The sequence below is a fragment of the Amblyomma americanum genome, chromosome 11, assembly GCF_052857255.1.
Source record: "Amblyomma americanum isolate KBUSLIRL-KWMA chromosome 11, ASM5285725v1, whole genome shotgun sequence".
Taxonomy (NCBI): Eukaryota; Metazoa; Arthropoda; class Arachnida; order Ixodida; family Ixodidae; genus Amblyomma; species Amblyomma americanum.
In genome coordinates, this window is record NC_135507.1 from 120,104,885 (window position 1) to 120,125,478 (window position 20,594).

General features: G+C 44.6%; 1 protein-coding gene across 1 annotated transcript in view; it reads left to right on the top strand.

The window, feature by feature from the left end:
* Positions 1 to 20,594, top strand: part of LOC144111525 (protein O-mannosyl-transferase TMTC1-like) — a 311,970-nt gene that overhangs the window by 245,451 nt on the left and 45,925 nt on the right. The window contains exons 8-12 of the mRNA XM_077644851.1: positions 203 to 363; positions 3,813 to 3,980; positions 6,854 to 6,967; positions 11,002 to 11,145; positions 14,978 to 15,189. Of these exons, the coding sequence (XP_077500977.1) occupies positions 203 to 363; positions 3,813 to 3,980; positions 6,854 to 6,967; positions 11,002 to 11,145; positions 14,978 to 15,189 (799 nt within the window). The remainder of the gene's footprint in view (positions 1 to 202; positions 364 to 3,812; positions 3,981 to 6,853; positions 6,968 to 11,001; positions 11,146 to 14,977; positions 15,190 to 20,594) is intronic.

The window sequence follows — 20,594 nt, forward strand, 5'->3', positions numbered from 1 at the left end:
CCGGATAGGACATAAGCCATAGGCCTTTCTTCTGCCGCGAACGTAATTTAAGCTGCAGCTGCTGATGATGACGAAAGGAACGTCTCAGTTTCGGAGGTATATTAGTGGACACGCGTACCCGTAGTTTCTTCACGGGCGCAGAGCCAACATTTGCCTAAGCTTTCCTGTGCATTTCCGTTTTGCTCCGTCTCCTGTCGGGCAGAGGCACGGGGCCGACGCATTCAGCGCCGAGGACCGCAGTGTCCAGGAATCTCCTGGTTCCTTGGTGCCGCTTCTGCTGACCGTGCTGCCCTTCTTGCCGGCGTCCAATATGTTCGTGACCGTCGGCTTCGTCGTAGCAGAGAGGGTTCTCTACATTCCCAGGTACGTGTTGGACACGCTTCGCGGCTTCAAGTGCTGAGCGGAAATCTGAAGGGAAATCCTACGAACTCCCACTTTCATTATAATGTGCATTGAATGTATGGAATAAACGAGTTCTTGATGCGCATGTAAAATTCAAAAGCACGCATAGTTTCTCAAGGAATGGGTATACGGCTTTATACTGGTTCCACGTTCACACTGCGGACTACCACACGCCGTTTTGCCTCTCAGGACAAAAAGAGATGGGGCACAGATGGTAGTTCTTTTTTGTGCCTTTATAATATCAGCCGGTGTGGCATCTTGTAAAAATTTTATCTCAACTGGCGACAGAAACAAAAGAGAATTCACCAGAATCGTCGCTGTGGACGTAGACTACAACGGTTGCATGCTTTTTTTCCGTACTCAGACCGGCACAGAAGCGCGGCTGGCCTGCCTCTAGCTTCCATAGGCACTCATGGGTTCGCGTATGAAAAGCAGTTCAAGGGCTATTGCCATGGCTGACCATGGACGTGGATGAGTAACGTGATTCGAGGCTGACTCGTGGAAGTTGGTGCTGACCTGAGCTCGCGACTTTATTTGTGTAAACATACATGACGGCGATTTTTTGACACTCCTTATGGTCCTATCCAGAAACCCGCATTTAATTTCATAAGGTGGTATTAAGTGAAGTCCATAATAATGAGACTTGGCAAAATGTATTACCCGCCGCGGTGGCTCAGTGGTTAGGGCGCTCGACTACTGATCTGGAGTTCCCGGGTTCGAACCCGACCGCGGCGGCTGCGTTTTTATGGAGGAAAAACTCTAAGGCGCCCGTGTGCTGTGCGATGTTAGTGCACGTTAAAGATCCCCAGGTGGTCGAAATTATCCCGGAGCCCTCCACTGCGGCACCTCTTTCTTCCTTTCGTCTTTCACTCCCTCCTTTCCCCTTCCCTTATGGCGCGGTTCAGGTGTCCAATGATATATGAGACAGATACTGCGCCATTTCCTTTCCCCAAAAAACCAATTATTATTATTAAAATGTATCGCTTGCCGGTACGAGTACTCAAATGCGTTCGTACTGATATGGGTAACAGATTTTAGAGGGGAGGGTGCTGGTTAGTTTTCACTTATTTGAATTAAAACAGAATTTATTCCAGACGCAACACACATTTCAAGGCATTTCTGCTGCACTGATTACGGGTGCCATTTTACCAACGGCCAGCCTACAGATCGAATAAGAAAGGCACACCACGGGATGTGATGCACGTTAACGCGTCTTGTCAGATAAAGTTTCGAAATGACCAGCGCGGAAACAGACACACCGCTCCCGTCCTGTCGTCAGTGTTTTTTTTTTCTTCTCGTGTCCCCGTCTGTTTCCGCGCTGGTCATTTTGAATCATGTCCCACCAACTCGCCCAATCGGCAATTTTGATAAGATAAAGAGACGCATTACCTGCTGCTCTTCAAGCAAGTTTGGTATCGACAGGCTGAGGCCTGCTTATAAACCGTGTTTACCTAGAACTGTATGGGCAGATTTTTAAGTGTTGGAAATTGAGTTATTTATTTATTTTAATGCTCACAGGGCTACAAATGACATTACAGGGGGAAGAATATAATACATATATAAACAGGAAAAAAAGTGATGCCAGAGAATGCATCGCGGCAGATGATGACTATAGGGCATGAGCAAAGGATTTTCAAAAAGGAGGGAATAAATCATTTGACATAACTATCGATATCTCTCGAGAGAGCCTTTTGCAAGCTTTTTTAGATATTGGAAAAAAAGAATACTTGCAGATGTCAGTTTCATTTACTTTTAATGAATCATCACGCAGCAGCGAAACATAGTGCGGTTCATGAATATAGAAGCCACGGTATATGCCAGTCTTATTATGGTAACGCTACGAAAAAATCATAATCTCATATATCTGCATCTTTCTAGTGACAGCCATCCCAGAGAGTGTCTCGCGCATGAAACACTGAAATTCCTGGTAAAATAATTAAAGACATTTCGAATACCTAAACTTTGTACCCTCTATAGTTTATTTATATATGTTTAATACCAAGGGTCCATATAGGGGAAGCATATACCAGAACTAAGTGAGCGTTAGGCTTAAAATGTTCCTGTTTACTGCTGAAGGAAAATGTTTTGTATTACTCCTTAAAAACCACAGAAAGTGACAGGCCTTTCTAGTTACGTAGTCGATATCACGTCGTGAACTTAGGTTAGAGGTTAGATATACACCAAAGCAACTAGTTACGTAGTCGATATCACGTCGTGAACTTAGGTTAGAGGTTAGATATACACCAAAGCAACTCTACTTAGGTGCTGAAGACAGTTGTGTTCTGTTAATTTCGCAAAGAATTCGTGCGGTATTTTCGTTTTTGTGACACGCATGTGTACTGATTTTTTCAAGTTAATACACATACCGCATTTCCCGCACCATTCGGCTATCTTACTCATGTCATCCTATAATACAACGCAGTCATTCGGAGAAGTCAATGGCCCAGTACAACAAGGAATAGTCGGCAAACTGACGAACATTAGTGAAATACCAAACGAAATGTGATTCATAAAAATGAAAACCAACAAAGGTCCCAGGGCTGACCCTTGAGGTCCACCACAATATACAATACGTTCCCTTGATAACTTGCCATTGTTTGCTACTCTTTGATTTATGAACTTCAAGTATTCTCTAATGCAATTAATAATAACACCAGTTGTCTACTCTTTGCTTTAAACCTACGCCACCATAAACCATGCAATCATAACGCCTTTCTTCCTATCCACGCGCCTCAGGCCTGCATACCTTTCGTTTCTTTTTCATAATTGCTTCTGCTCGTTATTTTTTCCGTTTTTCTGAATCTCCGCAATGACCAGCGCACCCACATTGCGTGCTTCGACGGTAAGGGCGATTAAAGGTGGACAAACGGTGCTCAACTAGCGCTCACTTTCAATTCCCTGATTCTGATAAAAAGTAACAACGCTGTCTCTTTCACAACATCTTCCTGTTAGCTGCACCTGTGGTGCTACGATAAGTGATCGATTTCTCACAGAAAACACTGTCTTCGTATTGCGGGGACTCGCAAACATGCGCGAGCTCTCCGCAAAAAAAATATTCAGTCAAAACCGCAGCGTATGATGATGCCCACACATCGTACTCATGTAACTATTCCTTCTTGGTCCCGTCTTTTTACGCGCTGTTGTTACCATCATTAGCTCGCATGGCTACCATTGTTTTTGCAATAAGGAGAAAGAGGAGGAGGAGGAAGTGGAAAGGCGGGGAGGTTAACCGATGGATGAAACCAGTTTGGTACCCTGCACTAGGGGAAAGGGATGAGGGGATATAAAGCTGATGGAGAGAAGGGAGTGATGAGATATCTGGCATGGCTATGTATGATTTGAAATCGCCGTTAAACAAATGTGCTACTACATCATTCTCATCAGCTGCGCCCATATCTCTGTCTCCCCAGCATCGGGGTGTGCCTGCTCGTGGGAGAAGGTCTATGCCGCCTACAGTCGAAGGAGTTCGCAGTGGCCAGGCGCTGTAGCTTGGTCGCCTGTAGCACCCTTGTCCTCCTGTTCGCCGCCAGAACCTGGGACCGAAATAGAGTGTGGGCCTCCCGGGAGACCCTGTTCGAGTAAGTGTTTCTTGCAGCTTGAGAAGATGCGTTCAGTCTGTTATCTGCCCTCGTGCCATCGGCTTGGCGCATTTACGCGAGAAGAACGAAATACAATTATGTCATGCGCGAAACATTTTAGTAAAGTAACCAAAGGAACTGCCGAACGTTTTACGTTTGTTAATGTGGAACAAAAGTGCATCTGTGTACGTGGGGTTAACGTTTTTCCACATCGTAGCATGGCTTAAACATTAGAATTCCGGGTCCAAGACTGCACTATTCGCATACCATAAGAGCACAGGGCCTATCCTTAGCACGCCCACTCTTCGGCCGACGTAGGTGGTATTATACGACAGGGAGTAAACCCTTACAGCATTTTGTTGTTTAGAGCGGGTGTTTGAAAGAAATTTAGGATTTATACTAGTTTGTTCTTGGCATATCCAGAAGCGAAGACTCGCCAAAGTCATTTAAGAAAAACGTAAAAGCATTGACGTTTCGCCAGCACTACGGGTGCCTTGTTCACAACAGGATGAAAACGAGATGGGCTGTTGCTTATGTAGGAAAAATATCGCGTATCATGCGGATGTATATATGTTCACAACAGGATGAAAACGAGATGGGCTGCTGCTTATGTAGGAAAAATATCGCGTATCATGCGGATGTATATATGTTCACAACAGGATGAAAACGAGATGGGCTGTTGCTTATGTAGGAAAAATATCGCGTATCATGCGGATGTATATATGTTCACAACAGGATGAAAACGAGATGGGCTGCTGCTTATGTAGGAAAAATATCGCGTATCATGCGGATGTATATATGTTCACAACAGGATGAAAACGAGATGGGCTGTTGCTTATGTAGGAAAAATATCGCGTATCATGCGGATGTATATATGTTCACAACAGGATGAAAACGAGATGGGCTGCTGCTTATGTAGGAAAAATATCGCGTATCATGCGGATGTATATATGTTCACAACAGGATGAAAACGAGATGGGCTGTTGCTTATGTAGGAAAAATATCGCGTATCATGCGGATGTATATATGTTCACAACAGGATGAAAACGAGATGGGCTGCTGCTTATGTAGGAAAAATATCGCGTATCATGCGGATGTATATATGTTCACAACAGGATGAAAACGAGATGGGCTGTTGCTTATGTAGGAAAAATATCGCGTATCATGCGGATGTATATATGTTCACAACAGGATGAAAACGAGATGGGCTGCTGCTTATGTAGGAAAAATATCGCGTATCATGCGGATGTATATATGTTCACAACAGGATGAAAACGAGATGGGCTGCTGCTTATGTAGGAAAAATATCGCGTATCATGCGGATGTATATATGTTCACAACAGGATGAAAACGAGATGGGCTGCTGCTTATGTAGGAAAAATATCGCGTATCATGCGGATGTATATATGTTCACAACAGGATGAAAACGAGATGGGCTGTTGCTTATGTAGGAAAAATATCGCGTATCATGCGGATGTATATATGTTCACAACAGGATGAAAACGAGATGGGCTGCTGCTTATGTAGGAAAAATATCGCGTATCATGCGGATGTATATATGTTCACAACAGGATGAAAACGAGATGGGCTGCTGCTTATGTAGGAAAAATATCGCGTATCATGCGGATGTATATATGTTCACAACAGGATGAAAACGAGATGGGCTGCTGCTTATGTAGGAAAAATATCGCGTATCATGCGGATGTATATATGTTCACAACAGGATGAAAACGAGATGGGCTGTTGCTTATGTAGGAAAAATATCGCGTATCATGCGGATGTATATATGTTCACAACAGGATGAAAACGAGATGGGCTGCTGCTTATGTAGGAAAAATATCGCGTATCATGCGGATGTATATATGTTCACAACAGGATGAAAACGAGATGGGCTGCTGCTTATGTAGGAAAAATATCGCGTATCATGCGGATGTATATATGTTCACAACAGGATGAAAACGAGATGGGCTGTTGCTTATGTAGGAAAAATATCGCGTATCATGCGGATGTATATATGTTCACAACAGGATGAAAACGAGATGGGCTGCTGCTTATGTAGGAAAAATATCGCGTATCATGCGGATGTATATATGTTCACAACAGGATGAAAACGAGATGGGCTGCTGCTTATGTAGGAAAAATATCGCGTATCATGCGGATGTATATATGTTCACAACAGGATGAAAACGAGATGGGCTGCTGCTTATGTAGGAAAAATATCGCGTATCATGCGGATGTATATATGTTCACAACAGGATGAAAACGAGATGGGCTGTTGCTTATGTAGGAAAAATATCGCGTATCATGCGGATGTATATATGTTCACAACAGGATGAAAACGAGATGGGCTGCTGCTTATGTAGGAAAAATATCGCGTATCATGCGGATGTATATTTCGAGTAGATTGCCCTATGTCCTGTTAATCGCTTGGCTTGTCATTTGCATGGGAAGGGATTTCTTAAGCAGGCGAGTAGATAACGATTTTTGTTTCTCAAGTATGCGCGCAGAATTCCAATCAAGTGGCCCGTGTTTTGCTGTTGTTCGGCGAGAACGTTGGTTGTTTGCATCCTGTTGTGAACAAGGCACCCGTAGTGGTGCCGAAACATCAATGCTTTTACGTTTTTTCTGATATGACTTTGGCGAGTGTTCGTTTTTAGATATGCTGAATTTCCCTCGCCAGACGGGGTTCCGTCGAACCCTCAACTATAGTTCGTTTTTTCAGCGCAGATGCCGTAGGCTGCATGCAAATATGCTTCCGGTGAAAAACCCACTTATTTTGCCTTGACCTTCCAGTTCATGTGTCCAATGTCTCGCTCTGAGAGAAGGAGGAGCTGTGCTTTATAATAGCTAACGGCCGCCTTCTCCAAACGCAGGTCGGGTATCCAGGACCTTCCAGGCAATGCGAAAATGCATTACAACTATGCCAACCTGCAGAAGGACCTGGGAAATACTGATCTGGCCATCAAGCACTACCGGCTAGCAACGGAGTACGATTAAAAGCAATTCATAATTTGGCTTTGGCAAGATGTGGGGGAAAGCGTCGGGCGATGAAGTTTCCTGATCTCATTAATATTGATGTATTGCCTGTAATACTTACTCTGTCATTGTCCACTTACTCTTGAGAAGTGCATTGTTGTTTGTTTTAACTTAGATACAGAGAGCGGCTGGTGCTTCGTTTATTCCTTTAGGCCATTTGGAATGCTAGCTTTTGTGGCCACAGTGCTCAAGAAAAAAGCAAGAAATGCCATAATGGAGAAAGCTGTCCTGCCGCGTGGCAGAGTTTATTTTGTGCTTATTCACAACTTGTAAACACGCAGCATTAAAATGCCTTTTTCAGAAGAAAGAAGAAGGCCTCAACAAAATCCAGTTCATCGGCCAGGCTACTTAGATGGCGTAGAATATCTGAGAAATTCACTTGAATAAAGCGAAATATTACATCGCTAGCATACTGGATCGGTATCTTAATATATTTACCTAAGAAGCAAAAGAGGATATTTTTGAGTACTATGTTTAAAGAACACCAGTTCACTGGTACCAAAAGCAGCACGGCAGTACCTTTTAGCAAATTAGTTAGTAGACAACAAGACGTTAATAAAAGAAAACGTCCGAAAAATTAGTATAGCTTTAGCTTGCATTTTTACAGCCATTTTTTCATAATGACCAGTATCTAAGAGACCCTACAGAGAAAAACTATATGCAACAAAGTAAAAAATGAAGATTGTTTTTTGGAGCAAGGAAATGGCGAAGTATCTATCTCACATGTCGGCGGACACCTGAAACGCCCCGTAAGGGGATGGATAAAGGAAGAAGTGAAAGAAGAAAGGAACGAAGAGGTGCCGTAGTGGAAGGCTCCGGAATATTTTTGACCGACTGGGTACCTTTCACTGACATCGCACAGCACACGGGCGTCTTTTGCGTTTAGCCTCAATCGAAACGCTGCCGCCCGGGTACTCCGAACCCGGGTACTCCGGATCAGTAGCCGAGCGCTCTAACCACTGAGCCAGCAATGTAGCTTGCAAGTGTTTTTCCGTATAGAGCCAAAACATGAAGCTGGACTAAGGCAAACCAAGAAGCTAGATTTACAAAAGAGGTGATAGCTGTGGAATGAAAAATCAGAGGGGTATTTATTAGGACGGAAATGAAGGGCAGATTGGACTAAAGCATATACATGTGCTAAAATACTGTGGCTGAAAAGAAAACTAGCAAACTTTACCCTGCGTAAGGTTAAAAGTAGGTTAGCGGTATTCAGCTAGGGCAATCAGGAAAATTACTGATGATGGACTAACGAAGCCACGGGTGGCGGTCTATAAAATTTTTGTTTGGAAAAGGGGACTGGGAGATCAGTCCTTGTGGGTGGAGTCCTCAATCCAGGACTTTGATTGCTTCTGCTATCCTGCGGGCCTACGCAATCAGCCGTTGCTGATCGCGCATGCTAGAGATAGGCACAACAGCTTCGCATGATGAGGCATTAGGGTGCGGTAGAGGTGGTTGCCAGGGGGGGGGGGGGGGGGGCGGTATTCAATGATGGGCAATGAGAGGGGTATTGTGACAAGTAGATATGCTTTTGGTGGAGGTTAGGGAAGCAATTCATCTGGAGCTATCACCGTGCCGTGGCGTCTGCTCTTGAGCGGGATGGCTGAGGTTGAGGAACTGTCCTTCGGTGGAGTCTTTAGTATTCGAGGATGTGCGAGTATGTGAGTGGATCTACCGGTAGTGCGTCGATCTGGTGCGACTGCTTATCGCCTGGTGACCGGCTTGTAGGTTCTGAACCAAACGCGTGTGGGTGCTCGTTGCAATGATGGGACGCATGGCTGGATGATGGAACCCAGGCGATGCGTACAATGGGGAGTGTGCTGTGATGAGGCAAATTCTTCACTATGTGCTGCGCATGGGGAGTGAGTAGCCCGGATGCATATGTCTGGCAGACGGCCTGGGAGTTGGTGGGCGGTCAAGGTTGCGAGATATTTTTTTTTTCTTGGCATAGGAATGTGTGGTTGGTGCACAGGCTTAATTGGAGATCAGTTGTGCCGAACGTGACCCTAGATTAGATATGACCTGGCTGATATTAGCATGATTGGGATAACGGCTGTGAAAAACTGAAAAACTGAAATGGCTGACGCATTGCGAAGCACGAAATATTGTGCGTAAGCACAGTTTTTCAGGTGGACACCATGCCACGTACCGGAAAGAGCGAGTGAGGTGTCCACTGACCCAGGGAGCCAGTTATGCGCGTCTTAAACTTTTGCATTCTTAATGTCAATTTAACCAATGTAAGCCGCTGGCCTATGCTCCAGTGTCGGGTTTCTGCGGCAATGTTGTGAACGCCAACGCCTATTGCTCTAGTGCCGTGTTTCTGCCACAACGTTGTCTACGCCAACGTATGCAGCGCACATCTCTCTGTCACTGCGGACGCATAGCTCAGAACGCGAATATGAGTTTGACAGCAGTATTTGGTGATGAATGCGATGTGAAATGCACAGCGCGAGAGTGTGTTGCATTTTACAAGGAGGCGTGTTCGGCTGCGGCGATAGCTTAGTGCTCTGGTGCAGTGGCCAATGAAGCTTACTTGTTCTCGCCACCGCGGGTTCGAGTCCCAGATAATTTGATTTATTTCTTTGACTTTGCGCTAGCCACTAGCATCGCAAGGTCTCGCTCAGGGTTTACCCATCGGAATAGTGCCTGGTCACTAATAATATTTCTTTCTCAGGAGAAACATATGCTGTCCAAGTTAGGCGATCAAACACCAGGGGAAAGGCTGTCTTCGAATCTCTTTGAATTTCTTCAAATCACTCCTCCGCCGCGGTGGAAAAGGGACAACGGCTGAGCCCAAGCATCCAGGTGAAGCCGGCCACGCCGGCCGTATTTGGACTGGAACAGAATGCAAAAACAGCCATGCGCAGTGCGGTTTCAAAGCTAGCTTAATAGCCCCACGTGGTGTACCTTTGTCTGGAGCCCTGCACAACGGTCTCGGTCATAGCTCTGGAGCAGCCTCGGGACGTTAAACCCCGCATGTGATACCACTTTGTCATTAGTCTATAAAACTGTGGAGTCAGGATTCGAAGTTGGATAAGTTGGTAACCTAACTGAAGAAATTTAAGAGCAGCCCATCAACTGGCGTGAAAAGCGTGTGGCGCACAATTTTATCCAGGAATTGAAAAAAAAGTCAATTCTAGAAAAATATTGGCTGTATACTGCTCACAGGCACCGAAAATACCGAAAGTATTATTTTCTTCACAGAATTATAACAGTTGTTTTGACTTCAAAGAATGACTTCTTAAGCCAAGGAAATTTGCGAAAAGTCTCAAGTGCGTAGGTGTATACGGTTGAAAGCAACCACAACCGGAACACAGGAATTTCAAAGGCGTCATCTTTGGTGCGGAAGTTTATTCGTAAGGTTTGCACCCCTGTTCGGGCAGCCGTAGTGACTATCGGCATGCGTCAGGGACTACAGTCTTGCGCTACTATGGAATTACACGAGCTTGGAATAAAGAATTCACAAGGATATGGTTACCTCCGCCCTCAATGCGATGTTGGTAGGGGTCCTATTTCGGTTGTGAGTCTCAACTGCCGTTGTATCTTTTGCTACAGACCGAGCTCATTGGAGCGTTTCTTGGTTGCTGGAATAGCGAAAATAATGATTAAATTCTACTATACGCCTCACCAAATAATGTTATTAATCTGTTGGAGCTTGTATGTTGACCTTCTTTAATATAATCATTTTCATATGAAGTACAGATTGTGTCTTTTTTTTTTTTTGTGCCCATGGCAGCAAGAGCTCTTTTTCTTTGTTCCTGGGCCGAATATATGTCACTTGATTTTAAACTCTTTCAGTACTCTAACTTCTGCACCGTGCGTGGATTTGCAGCAAAATTAACTTTGCCTGAAGGTCGAGACATCTGCGCAAAGACCCACGCATATTTTCCACTTCGGCTTCTCCTTGCAGACCGCATGCGAGTTCGCCTTACGAGCTCGAAGTATACACGATTCACACTTGCTGAATTTGCGCTCCGCTCTTGCGCAGGCTCTGGCCGGAGCATGCTAGCGCACACAACAACCTGGGCACTGTCTTGACGTCAGCGGAAGAGGCCGAGCATCACTTCCGCCACGCACTGCGCATTAACCCAAACCACCCAGGCGCACACTTCAACCTTGCCAACATATACAGGTAGGCTTTTCACTGCTTTCCCAACACTAATGGATTACGAATTATGACCCACAGCAGCGATTTATCGTTACAGCGTTCAGCTTTCATGCGCGGCAGCTAGTAGAAACAGGCAAAAATGAGTAGGTATTAAATAATTTGTTGGTTTGTGGTTGCATCATATATCTCTATTGCAATTTTTATGTGCTTTCGCTGAGCAATGCACGTGTGTAAGGGCATAGTCAGGTAGAGCGCACCTGCATTGTGCCGTATAACTCGTCAGCTTCTTTATGTGTGAATAAAAATATAAGAAATATATGCTGCGCAATTCACTTTTACCGAGATCACTATCGTTTTGAAGGCATTCTAAGACACTTCTTCAGCTCTGCGAGTAATGAAATTTGCCGGTTAGACTGTGCCATCGTGAACACCTTTGCTTAATGTCGTCGTCCTTTGCATCGGGCCCCTCATTCCCAGTGCGTCATACTGTGGCGGCGTTGGAGGCGTCAGAACCGCACTAAACGGCGCAGTGGCTCAAGAGATCAGTCGCAGCAAGGTAGCTCCGGCAGCGGCCCTAGCAGCATCCGTCGTAATCGACGCAATGTTCTAGGAAGAGCAAAGCGAAGCCGCACAGATAATGGAATTGCATTTGAGGAAAATGCAAATTCTAAGCACATTTAATTTCTATGCTCCTGTTTATCCACTCCTGCGGTGGCTTAGATGTTTTGATATCCGCCTGCTATGTGAGATGTGCGGACGTCGGTCCTCAGGGCAACGAGTACTGGCAATTAAATTGAGGACCGCTGAGAACGAGCAATGGAGACGAAAAGTGTGTGCCGTTTAGAGTCAGGAGGAGAGCAGAGAGGGTGAGGAAAGAAACAGGAGTTAATCATATCCTTCTTATCTTATCATATCAAGAAGAAATAAGCATCCGCATTGCATCTGAGGCCAAAAGAAGATAACGAGTTTTTATGGGCAAAGGACTGGATTCAAAGAGGGCACAAATTGACGTACTTAAACAGATGATGACCATCAGCGACCATGAGCTCAGCTTCTTTGGGGTGAAAGGCTCGGAAAAACAGTTGTGTGACCCCACGTGGCATAGAAAAAGCACGTTAGCCATGATGCTAGTGGGCGACGACAGCATTACTTATGAAGTTCCTCGCAGTCTTGAAGAGGCTTCTCGGGATTCACAAACAAGTGGTTCAGGGCTCCTTTAATACTGATTCGCATGCTTCTGTGATGCATAGCTTAACACAAAACTGGCATACATTTTTATAGCTTCTTTATAGCTAGCGCTTGTTTAAAGGCCTTTTGTCACCCGATGAAGTTTAATCGGTCACCTGTATAAAGACGAGCTCAATATTTATTTCTTTGCTTTCCCTTCCCGCATAACACATGCCCCAATCTATGCAATTACACGCGTTAACTCCCCACCAAAAAAAAAGTGCAGCGAAATTTGGTCATGTAATTTGTACGTGATCGACCACTCCTATCTTTAACACGCGAGCGGCATGGCTGCCCTCTTCAGAGCCCCAGTGGGTCTGTTGCACGTGTGCATCAAAGCAAAGTGGCAGACAGCGAGAAGCACGAGGTCTAAGTCCCTGTACGCCTGCGGTACTTTTCTTCGATGCACAAAGAAAACGGCGTGAAAAACTGGGACAAAAGAGAAACAAAAAAGACAGGACCAGCGGCAACTTACAACTGAATTTTATTTCGCGTAACACCTGCCTTTTTGTAAGCCAAGACGCTGTTACAACCATGCAATCACGCATTCGCGAAGTCACCAAGCCAACACATGCCGCACAACAGATCACTGAAAGAGATCTAATACATGAAGCACGATTAGTAACCACGTAACATATTTTATCGTGGCCATCCGGAAGAAAAACCCAAACGACGTGACAAAAAAATATAACAAGCAGCTCTACACAAGTATGAAAATCAAACGATCATGACCACGCAAACCCTCAACAAACCAAAACTATACAATCGCATCAGGGGTGATGCCAGATGACCAACAAGAAACGTGGAAAAAAGTACAGAACGAAGATGTAAGGTCAAAGCCGCGTCAAAGGTAAAAAAAGGCGAACGGCGTGATGAGGCCAAAAGCGTTTAAAAACCAGAACCCGTCAGCCAGCAACCCTCTGAATGATACGCGATGACCAACAAAAAACATGGAAAAAGTGAAAAAGTGGAAAAGTGAAAAGAAGGCTCGGACCAAAGTGTGCGTCAAAGGCATAAAATGCGAACAGGAATCCACGCAATCAACGACGCACCGTTAGAAAGAATCGAAGGGAGTGCACGACAAAACGATACACCTACAAAATCCTTCTAGCAAAGTGAACTCATCGTCGCTAAGCATAATGAATGGCTGACGCATCTGCTCCCTTTTTTCCTGATATAATAGACTTCCACCACCTCTCTCTCGAATCTGTCCTTTCCACTCCTTAAGAAGATAGTTTTGTCCAACTAGGGACAGCAATTCCTGCCAGCTTTGCAGTGATACACTAGGAAGCTTCGTCCATTATTCCGCAGATTTCGGCAGTGCTCGCTGGCACGCTCGTTGAAACACAACACCGACCTGTTTGGCCAATGTAGATGAGCCCACAGCGCAAGGGAATCTGTTAAACAACCCGAGTTCTGCAATGTGTGAACTTGTTTTGCTGCTTGACAGTACAAGCCGGTTGTTTTTCTCGGTTATTCGTGGCGCAAAGCCTGGACAGTTTGCATGGGGCTGAGAATGCGACCAGAACATTATATCTGCCTACTACCTTCTTAAGTTTGTGCGAAACCTTGTGGATGTACGATATTACCGCCACATGGTTGCGCGTAACTGGGTCTTAGGTTCGAGGACCTTGCTTCAACTTCTTGCTTCATATTAGGCAAGAAGGAAACAAATGCATCAGCAAGCCATCCATTACGCTTAGCGACGATGAGTTCACTTTGTTAGAAAGATTTTTGCAGGTTTTTCGTTTTGTCGTGCACTCCCTTCGATTCTTCTAACGGTGCGCCGTTGCTTGCGCGGATTCCTGTTCGTATTTTATGCCTTTGACGCATACTTTGGTCCGAACCTCTTATTCACTTTTCCACTTTTTTCACTTTCTTCATGTTTCTTGTTGGTCATCGGATATCATTCACATGGCTGCTGGTTGACCGGTTCTGGTTAAAGGTTTTTGCACTCATCACGCCTTTGGCCTCTTTTTTTTTTACCTTTGGCGCAGCTTTGGTCTTAAATCTTCATTACACACTTTTTTGCAAGTTTCGTTTTGGTCATCTGGCATCACTCCTCATGCGGTTGTATAGTTTTCGGTTGTTAAGGGTTTGCATGGTCATGATCGTCTGACTTTCATACTTCTGTAGAGCTGTTTGTTACATTTTTTTCACGTCATTCGGGTTTTTCTTCCGGATTGCCGCGATAAAATGTCTACGTGGTTACTAATCGTGCTTCATGTATTAGATCTCTTTCATTGATCTATTGTTTGGCGTGTTTTGGCTTCGTGACTTTGCGAATGCGTGAATTGCACGGTTGTTATGTCGTGTTGGCTTACAAAAAGGCAGGTTTTACACGAAATAAAATTCAGTTGTAAGTTGGCGCTAGTCCTGTCGTGTTTGTTTCTCTTTTTTCTCCCTTTTTCGCGCCGTTTTCTTTGTGAATTATGAACCAACTAGCCCAAACTAGAGTTCTTCGATGCGTGGACTTACTGGCCATCCGAAGAACGCTGCCACACCGCCTGCGTGCCCAAGCCAGGAGTGGACGATCCTGTACACCGTACGTTAAGAGCGATAGTGGCGAATTTTTGAGAAGATAAATAAGAGAAAAGCGGAAAGGAGAAAGGGGGAATTTTCTTTGCAGCAAGCACGGCCAGAGAAAGATTGCCCGCACCCTGCTGGAGCGAGCGGTTGATCTCGACCCAGAGTTCTGTGAGGCGTACTCTTCGCTAGCGGTGTTAGCCGCTGACGAGGGAAAGGCAGCCGAAGCCGAAAGGCTCCACCGGCTGGCTCTGCGCAGCGACGACCGGAGCGCCGACGCCCGCAACAACTACGGGACGTTCCTTCAGACCCTCGGTGAGTGCAGCCATGCTGTCAAGCGCGCCTGCCTTCGAGACACTTGTAACATACGCTGTGTTGCTATGACACAAGCGTGGTCTACTGGAGAATCATTCCATGTGACCATTCCAGTAGTTCTGCTTTCTTTCTGTATGGCTCATATGGATACCGTGTGGAACACACATAATCTGCACAGACCATAGGAACAACGCATACGACAAGCCGAAATTTAGGGACACTGTACCAGGCTAAGAATACATGAAACGATTTTTGTTTTGTTGATTTTTACCATAACGCTAGTTTCATTACGAGATCGCAGCAGATGGGCAGTCAGTACAGTACGAAGTTCAGAGTTATAAAAGACAGATTACAAAACAGCAAACGAAAATGAACTAAACAATAAATATTTGATAGACCCTTGTATGCAGATTCGTAACGAATAATTTTAACTGAGGAAAACAAGCATAGTAGCAGTCGTTTATGCTAGAAATCATTCTACTCTCACTAATGGGCACTTCTTGCGCGGGCTCCCAGACATCCTTCGAACGTGTGGAGATAGTGGTTCCGGTTCCTCAGGATATACCCTCGACTGAGCATGGAAAGATATAGGCAAAAACCAGCTACCAAGTTACAAAAGAGGTTAGTCGTCTGACACCCAACTTTTGCGGAACGCAAGGGAGAGAATTTGTCGAACTCAAAGATTCACAAAAAAAACAAGCTTTAAGTGGCAAAGAGACGACACACAGGAAACCTAATGACTCGTGATCTTATAAGCTGCAATAAAAACCTTCGAGCTGAAAACGAACGCTTGGCTCAAGAAACGGAAGAACGTGAACAATACAGCCACCTAAACAACCTAGAAATCAAAGGTGTGAAGTCAGGTATTGAACCCAGAGAAGTAATTGAGAAACTTTTCGAGGCCATCAATGAACAAGTTTCTATCCCCGACTTAGACACGTGTCACAGAATTCCCACAAGTATGAAAGGCGAAACCAACATTTTGGTCTGCTTTGCCGGCCAAGATAAGCGCCATGCATTTCTTTCTAAGGCTAGAAAGCACTAACTAACAAGGACCTTTGTCTCATTGATAGCGGGCGCATTTAAGTCAACGAACACTTGACTTACGGCAACAAACAACTGCAGGGAGCAACCATTTCCCGTAAGAAGGAAGGAGGCTGGAAATTTGTTTGGACTAACGGAGGCAAAATTTTCCCACGCTGGGATGAAACATCTGAAAGAATAAAAATTTATGCACGATCTGACCTCAGTAAAATGACCGAGTAGGCATCCACATCTTTGTCAGCTGGTGACTAGCCAGTCGTTGACATGGATTGCCCGCACCACTGTATTCTTTGTGATGCTTCTTGCTTTAACAATAAGCTTACTCCTCTCACAGAAATGTTCTCTGCTATGCATAATAATGTCTGCAGTTTGGAGAACAAACTCGACTGTCTAGATATGTTTCTTGGGTTAATAACCCGACCGTTTGATGTGCTTTTGTTTACCGAAACATGGCTTACAACACATGTGGATCACCTTCACTTCAAAAATTCCTGGTAGCATGGCATCCTTCGTTCGAATATGAGAGGTGGTGGTCTTGCCGTCTATGTAAATAGTTGTTATCCACAGTGTGTGTTAAACGAAATTTCTGTAACAAACTCAAATGTTGAGTGTTTTGCCGTATCACTGTCCAGTGTTCTTGTAGCTGTTGTACAGAGACCTCCCGTAGGGAACAAACTATGCTTTTTCAAGTTTCTTAAAAGCTTACTCTTGAACCTCGTTAATTCCCGGTTACCTCCTGTAATAATGGGTGATATTAACATTAACCTCATGCACGATGATCACAGTACGCACGAATTTAATAACCTTATAGCATCTTATGGTTGTTTAAATCCTATAAACATACCTACTAGAATTAGCGTTGCTACAGCATCCCCTCTGCATGTTTGTGTCACGACAATGATGTCTCCAGAAACGGAGTATGGCCTGTTATGTTCTGAGATCAGTGACCACATCCAGAGTTTTTGTTTTCATCCTCTGGAATGCATTAAGTCAATATTCAAAAATGCCTAGAGGGTAACTAGTGTTATTTCCGATGAAAATCTCGCCAAATTTATTACCCTTATTCAGAATATGTGTTGGGAGAACGTATACAGCATATCTGAAGCCAGCGCTGCATATACAGCTTTTCTTGCCAAGTTCATGGAATGTTTTAATGCTGCGTTTCCTGCAATCGAGGTAAAACACAACTTCCGAAAATCTAGAAAGCCGTGGGTTGATAAAGTTTTAAATAACAGGATACGTATTAAAAATAAAATGTATCATGACTTTGTACGTACTCGTGATGCAGCCCTTTTTAGAGAGTTCAGAAAATTTAGGATTAAACTAAATAAAGACCTCAAGTCTGCAAAAACAGCTTACTATACAAAACGGTTCTCCAGAATTTATAATGACCGCAAGAAAGTATTGAGTTAGATAAACGAACTATTTAACAAACACAAGTGCATGCACAACTCAGAAATCACTGCACCTAATTCCCAAGCTAGCGGAGCTCAATTAGCTAACACCATAAACCACTTCTTCATTGAAGCTGGCAAGCCTACATTAGATCAAGTTCTCTCGATCGCCCCCATATGCAACCTCAATATCACTTTACCTAACTCTATTTCGTTGCTGACTGTGATCCCAGAAGAAGTAGCTACCTACATTGCGAAAATAAAAAACAATGTCTCAGCAGGCCATGACGACATCAAAGCAATACCGTTGAAATATGTGTACATTAATGTGAGGTTCCAGCGTATATTATAAAACTGATGTTCACAAGTGGTGTGTTCCCAGATGAACTTGAGATTTCTTGTGTTTGTCCTATATCTAAAGGAGGAAATAGAAATGAAAGCACGAAATATTGTCCCATCTCCGTGTTATCAGTGTTATCGAAGGTATTTGATGGAGCCATTAGTAGCAGATTAGAAAAGTTCTTTAGCATTCATAACATTATTAACCCCTCTCAGTATGACTTTTTGAAAAATAAATCGCCTGAGCAAGCTTTACTTGCCGTTAAAGAAATGATCATTGACAACATTGAATCCAGAGCACACACGCTTGGTCTGTCCTAAGACCTCGGAAAACTTTTGACTGCGTACAGCATGAAATTCTTTTGAGAAAACTGAACAGCTGCGGGATATGCGGAATAGCTCTAAACCTGCTGAAAAGTTACTTAAGTAATAGAATACAATACATTAAATCGATTAATTTTGTTTCTAACCGTTTGTGCATTACCTAAGGGGTTCCGCAGTGGTCTATATTAGGTCCACTTTTGTTTTTATTGGACATAAACAACATCTGTAACATACCTGATTCTCCAGATTTGGTTATGTATGCGGACGATTCAAATATTTATTTCACATTACGTACCCTGCCGGAATTAGAAACTATCATGAACGCTTATTTGGTAAAGTTATACGCTTGGACGCAGGCGAATAAGTTCTGTTAAAACTTGTCAAAAACAAGGTGCATAATTTTCAGACCTATTAATACCTCTGTTCATTGCACACTTAACCTAATATATGCCAACACAAAACTGCAACAGGTAACAACTCAGAAGTTTCTTGGTGTCTGGTTTAATGAACATTTATCATAGAACGCACATATTTCAAAACTTCTCACTGACCTTAGTAAAACTTTTGGTTGTCTTTGCCGGGTCACCGATCTCTTGCCCGTTTCTCTAAAAGTGTCCATATACTACGCACTAGTTTTTCCAAATTGTCGACAGTGGTGCGTCGGACAGCGGAGCGCTGCGCGTTCCAGCCCAACGTTGCGCATGTGCGCGTGCGAATGGTGTGTGCGAGGCGAGGACGGCAGGGAGCGTTGCGAGCACGAGTAGCGGAGAGGTGACGTGTCAGAATACTGAGATGTAAAGGAAGACAGCGCAGCGGAGATCGTGTCATTCAAGCGTGGAGATGACAGCCGACGAACTGAGGGTCCGTGCTGCCGAAAGGCACTCTTGGATAGCCTGTTTGAAGCCTCCGGCGTTTCGTGACGCCGTCGACGAGACCTGGCTACGGTTTTCCTGCTGCTGCCAAGTTCTTCGGGCTGTTGGCTGGAGACAACTGGCGTCTTCCTGCAGTTTTCTCCTCTCCTAATACCACATGGCTCTCTTTCGCCGCTTCCGTCGACGCAACGCCAGCGACACGTCGCAGTTCATCAACCAGCGTTCCATCCTGTCTACAAGGCATCCCCGCTCCACCTGGGACGCTCAGTACCGGGTGAACTCTCTCCTTTATTGTGTAGTCTTGTGCATGTGTTGAGTGTGTGTTTTTCTAGTTTTCGTTTCCATTTCTTATTGGCCCTCTTTCCTTTAAATTATAAATACGGCTTCGTTTTGTTTTGCTTGATCACTTTGTTCTCTTGTTCGAACCTCCATGCGATAGCGTTCCCATTCGGAAAGTAGGGGACGCGCTACCAATTCGCGACAGCAATTGAGTCGTAATATAGCGTTGTATGGTGTTGTGTGCAGCGTTTATATTTGTAATCCTTGTCATGTATCCTTTGGTGCGCGGAATTGTAACCGTTTGTTATGTGCGCACTTCGGCTATAGCCCCTTGAATGGCGCGGCAGTATTTTAAATAAACAAATATATAAATAAATGAATCATTAAACAAATATTTTGGTTGACGCCCGAACCGCGCCGTCAGTCAAGGAAAATGAAATGAAAATTGGTTTTAAAGAAAAGAAATGACGCCTGCCTCACATATCTCGGTGGACAACCAAACCGCGCCGAAAGGTAACGAATATTCCGACGCGCAGTGCCGACTATTACAACTACGCGTTCCGGTAAACATTACGTTCACAGCTGCTTCGAAAAGGGTTGACGTCATTCGAAGCCTTCCTGTCAAGTGCAAACCGCATAATGTAGGATAGCGGTGCCTACAAACAATGCGAAGCACGTTCCTTCTCCATCCGCCGCGGTGTCTGAGTGGTTAGCGCGCTCGGTTACTGATTTGAAGTTCCTGGCTTCGAACCCCGGCTGCTTTTTGATGGAGGCGAAACGCTAAGGTGCCCGTGTGCTGTGCGACGTCAGTGCACGTTAAAGATCCCCAGGTGGTCAGGAAAAGGAAAAACTATTAAAACGAAGGGGAGTTGGGCGAGCTTCTGGGCGGGGATTTTATTCTAGGGCTCCACTGGCTTGAGCTGCCCTGCGGACCTCTTGTATGAGGGGCCGTTGGTCGTCCAGGTTATCGGTGGTCAGCAGCGCCTCCCACTGCTCAAAATACGTGTTTTCAGTCTGTAGAGTGTTTGGTTTGCCGTTTCAGTACAGTGATTGTACACCTAACAGAATTGTATCCCCAAACCGAGTTTGAACTGGTGTGGCGCTCACTCACAGTGCAGTTCTGTTCATTGCCTTTTTTATTTCTTTTTTGCTT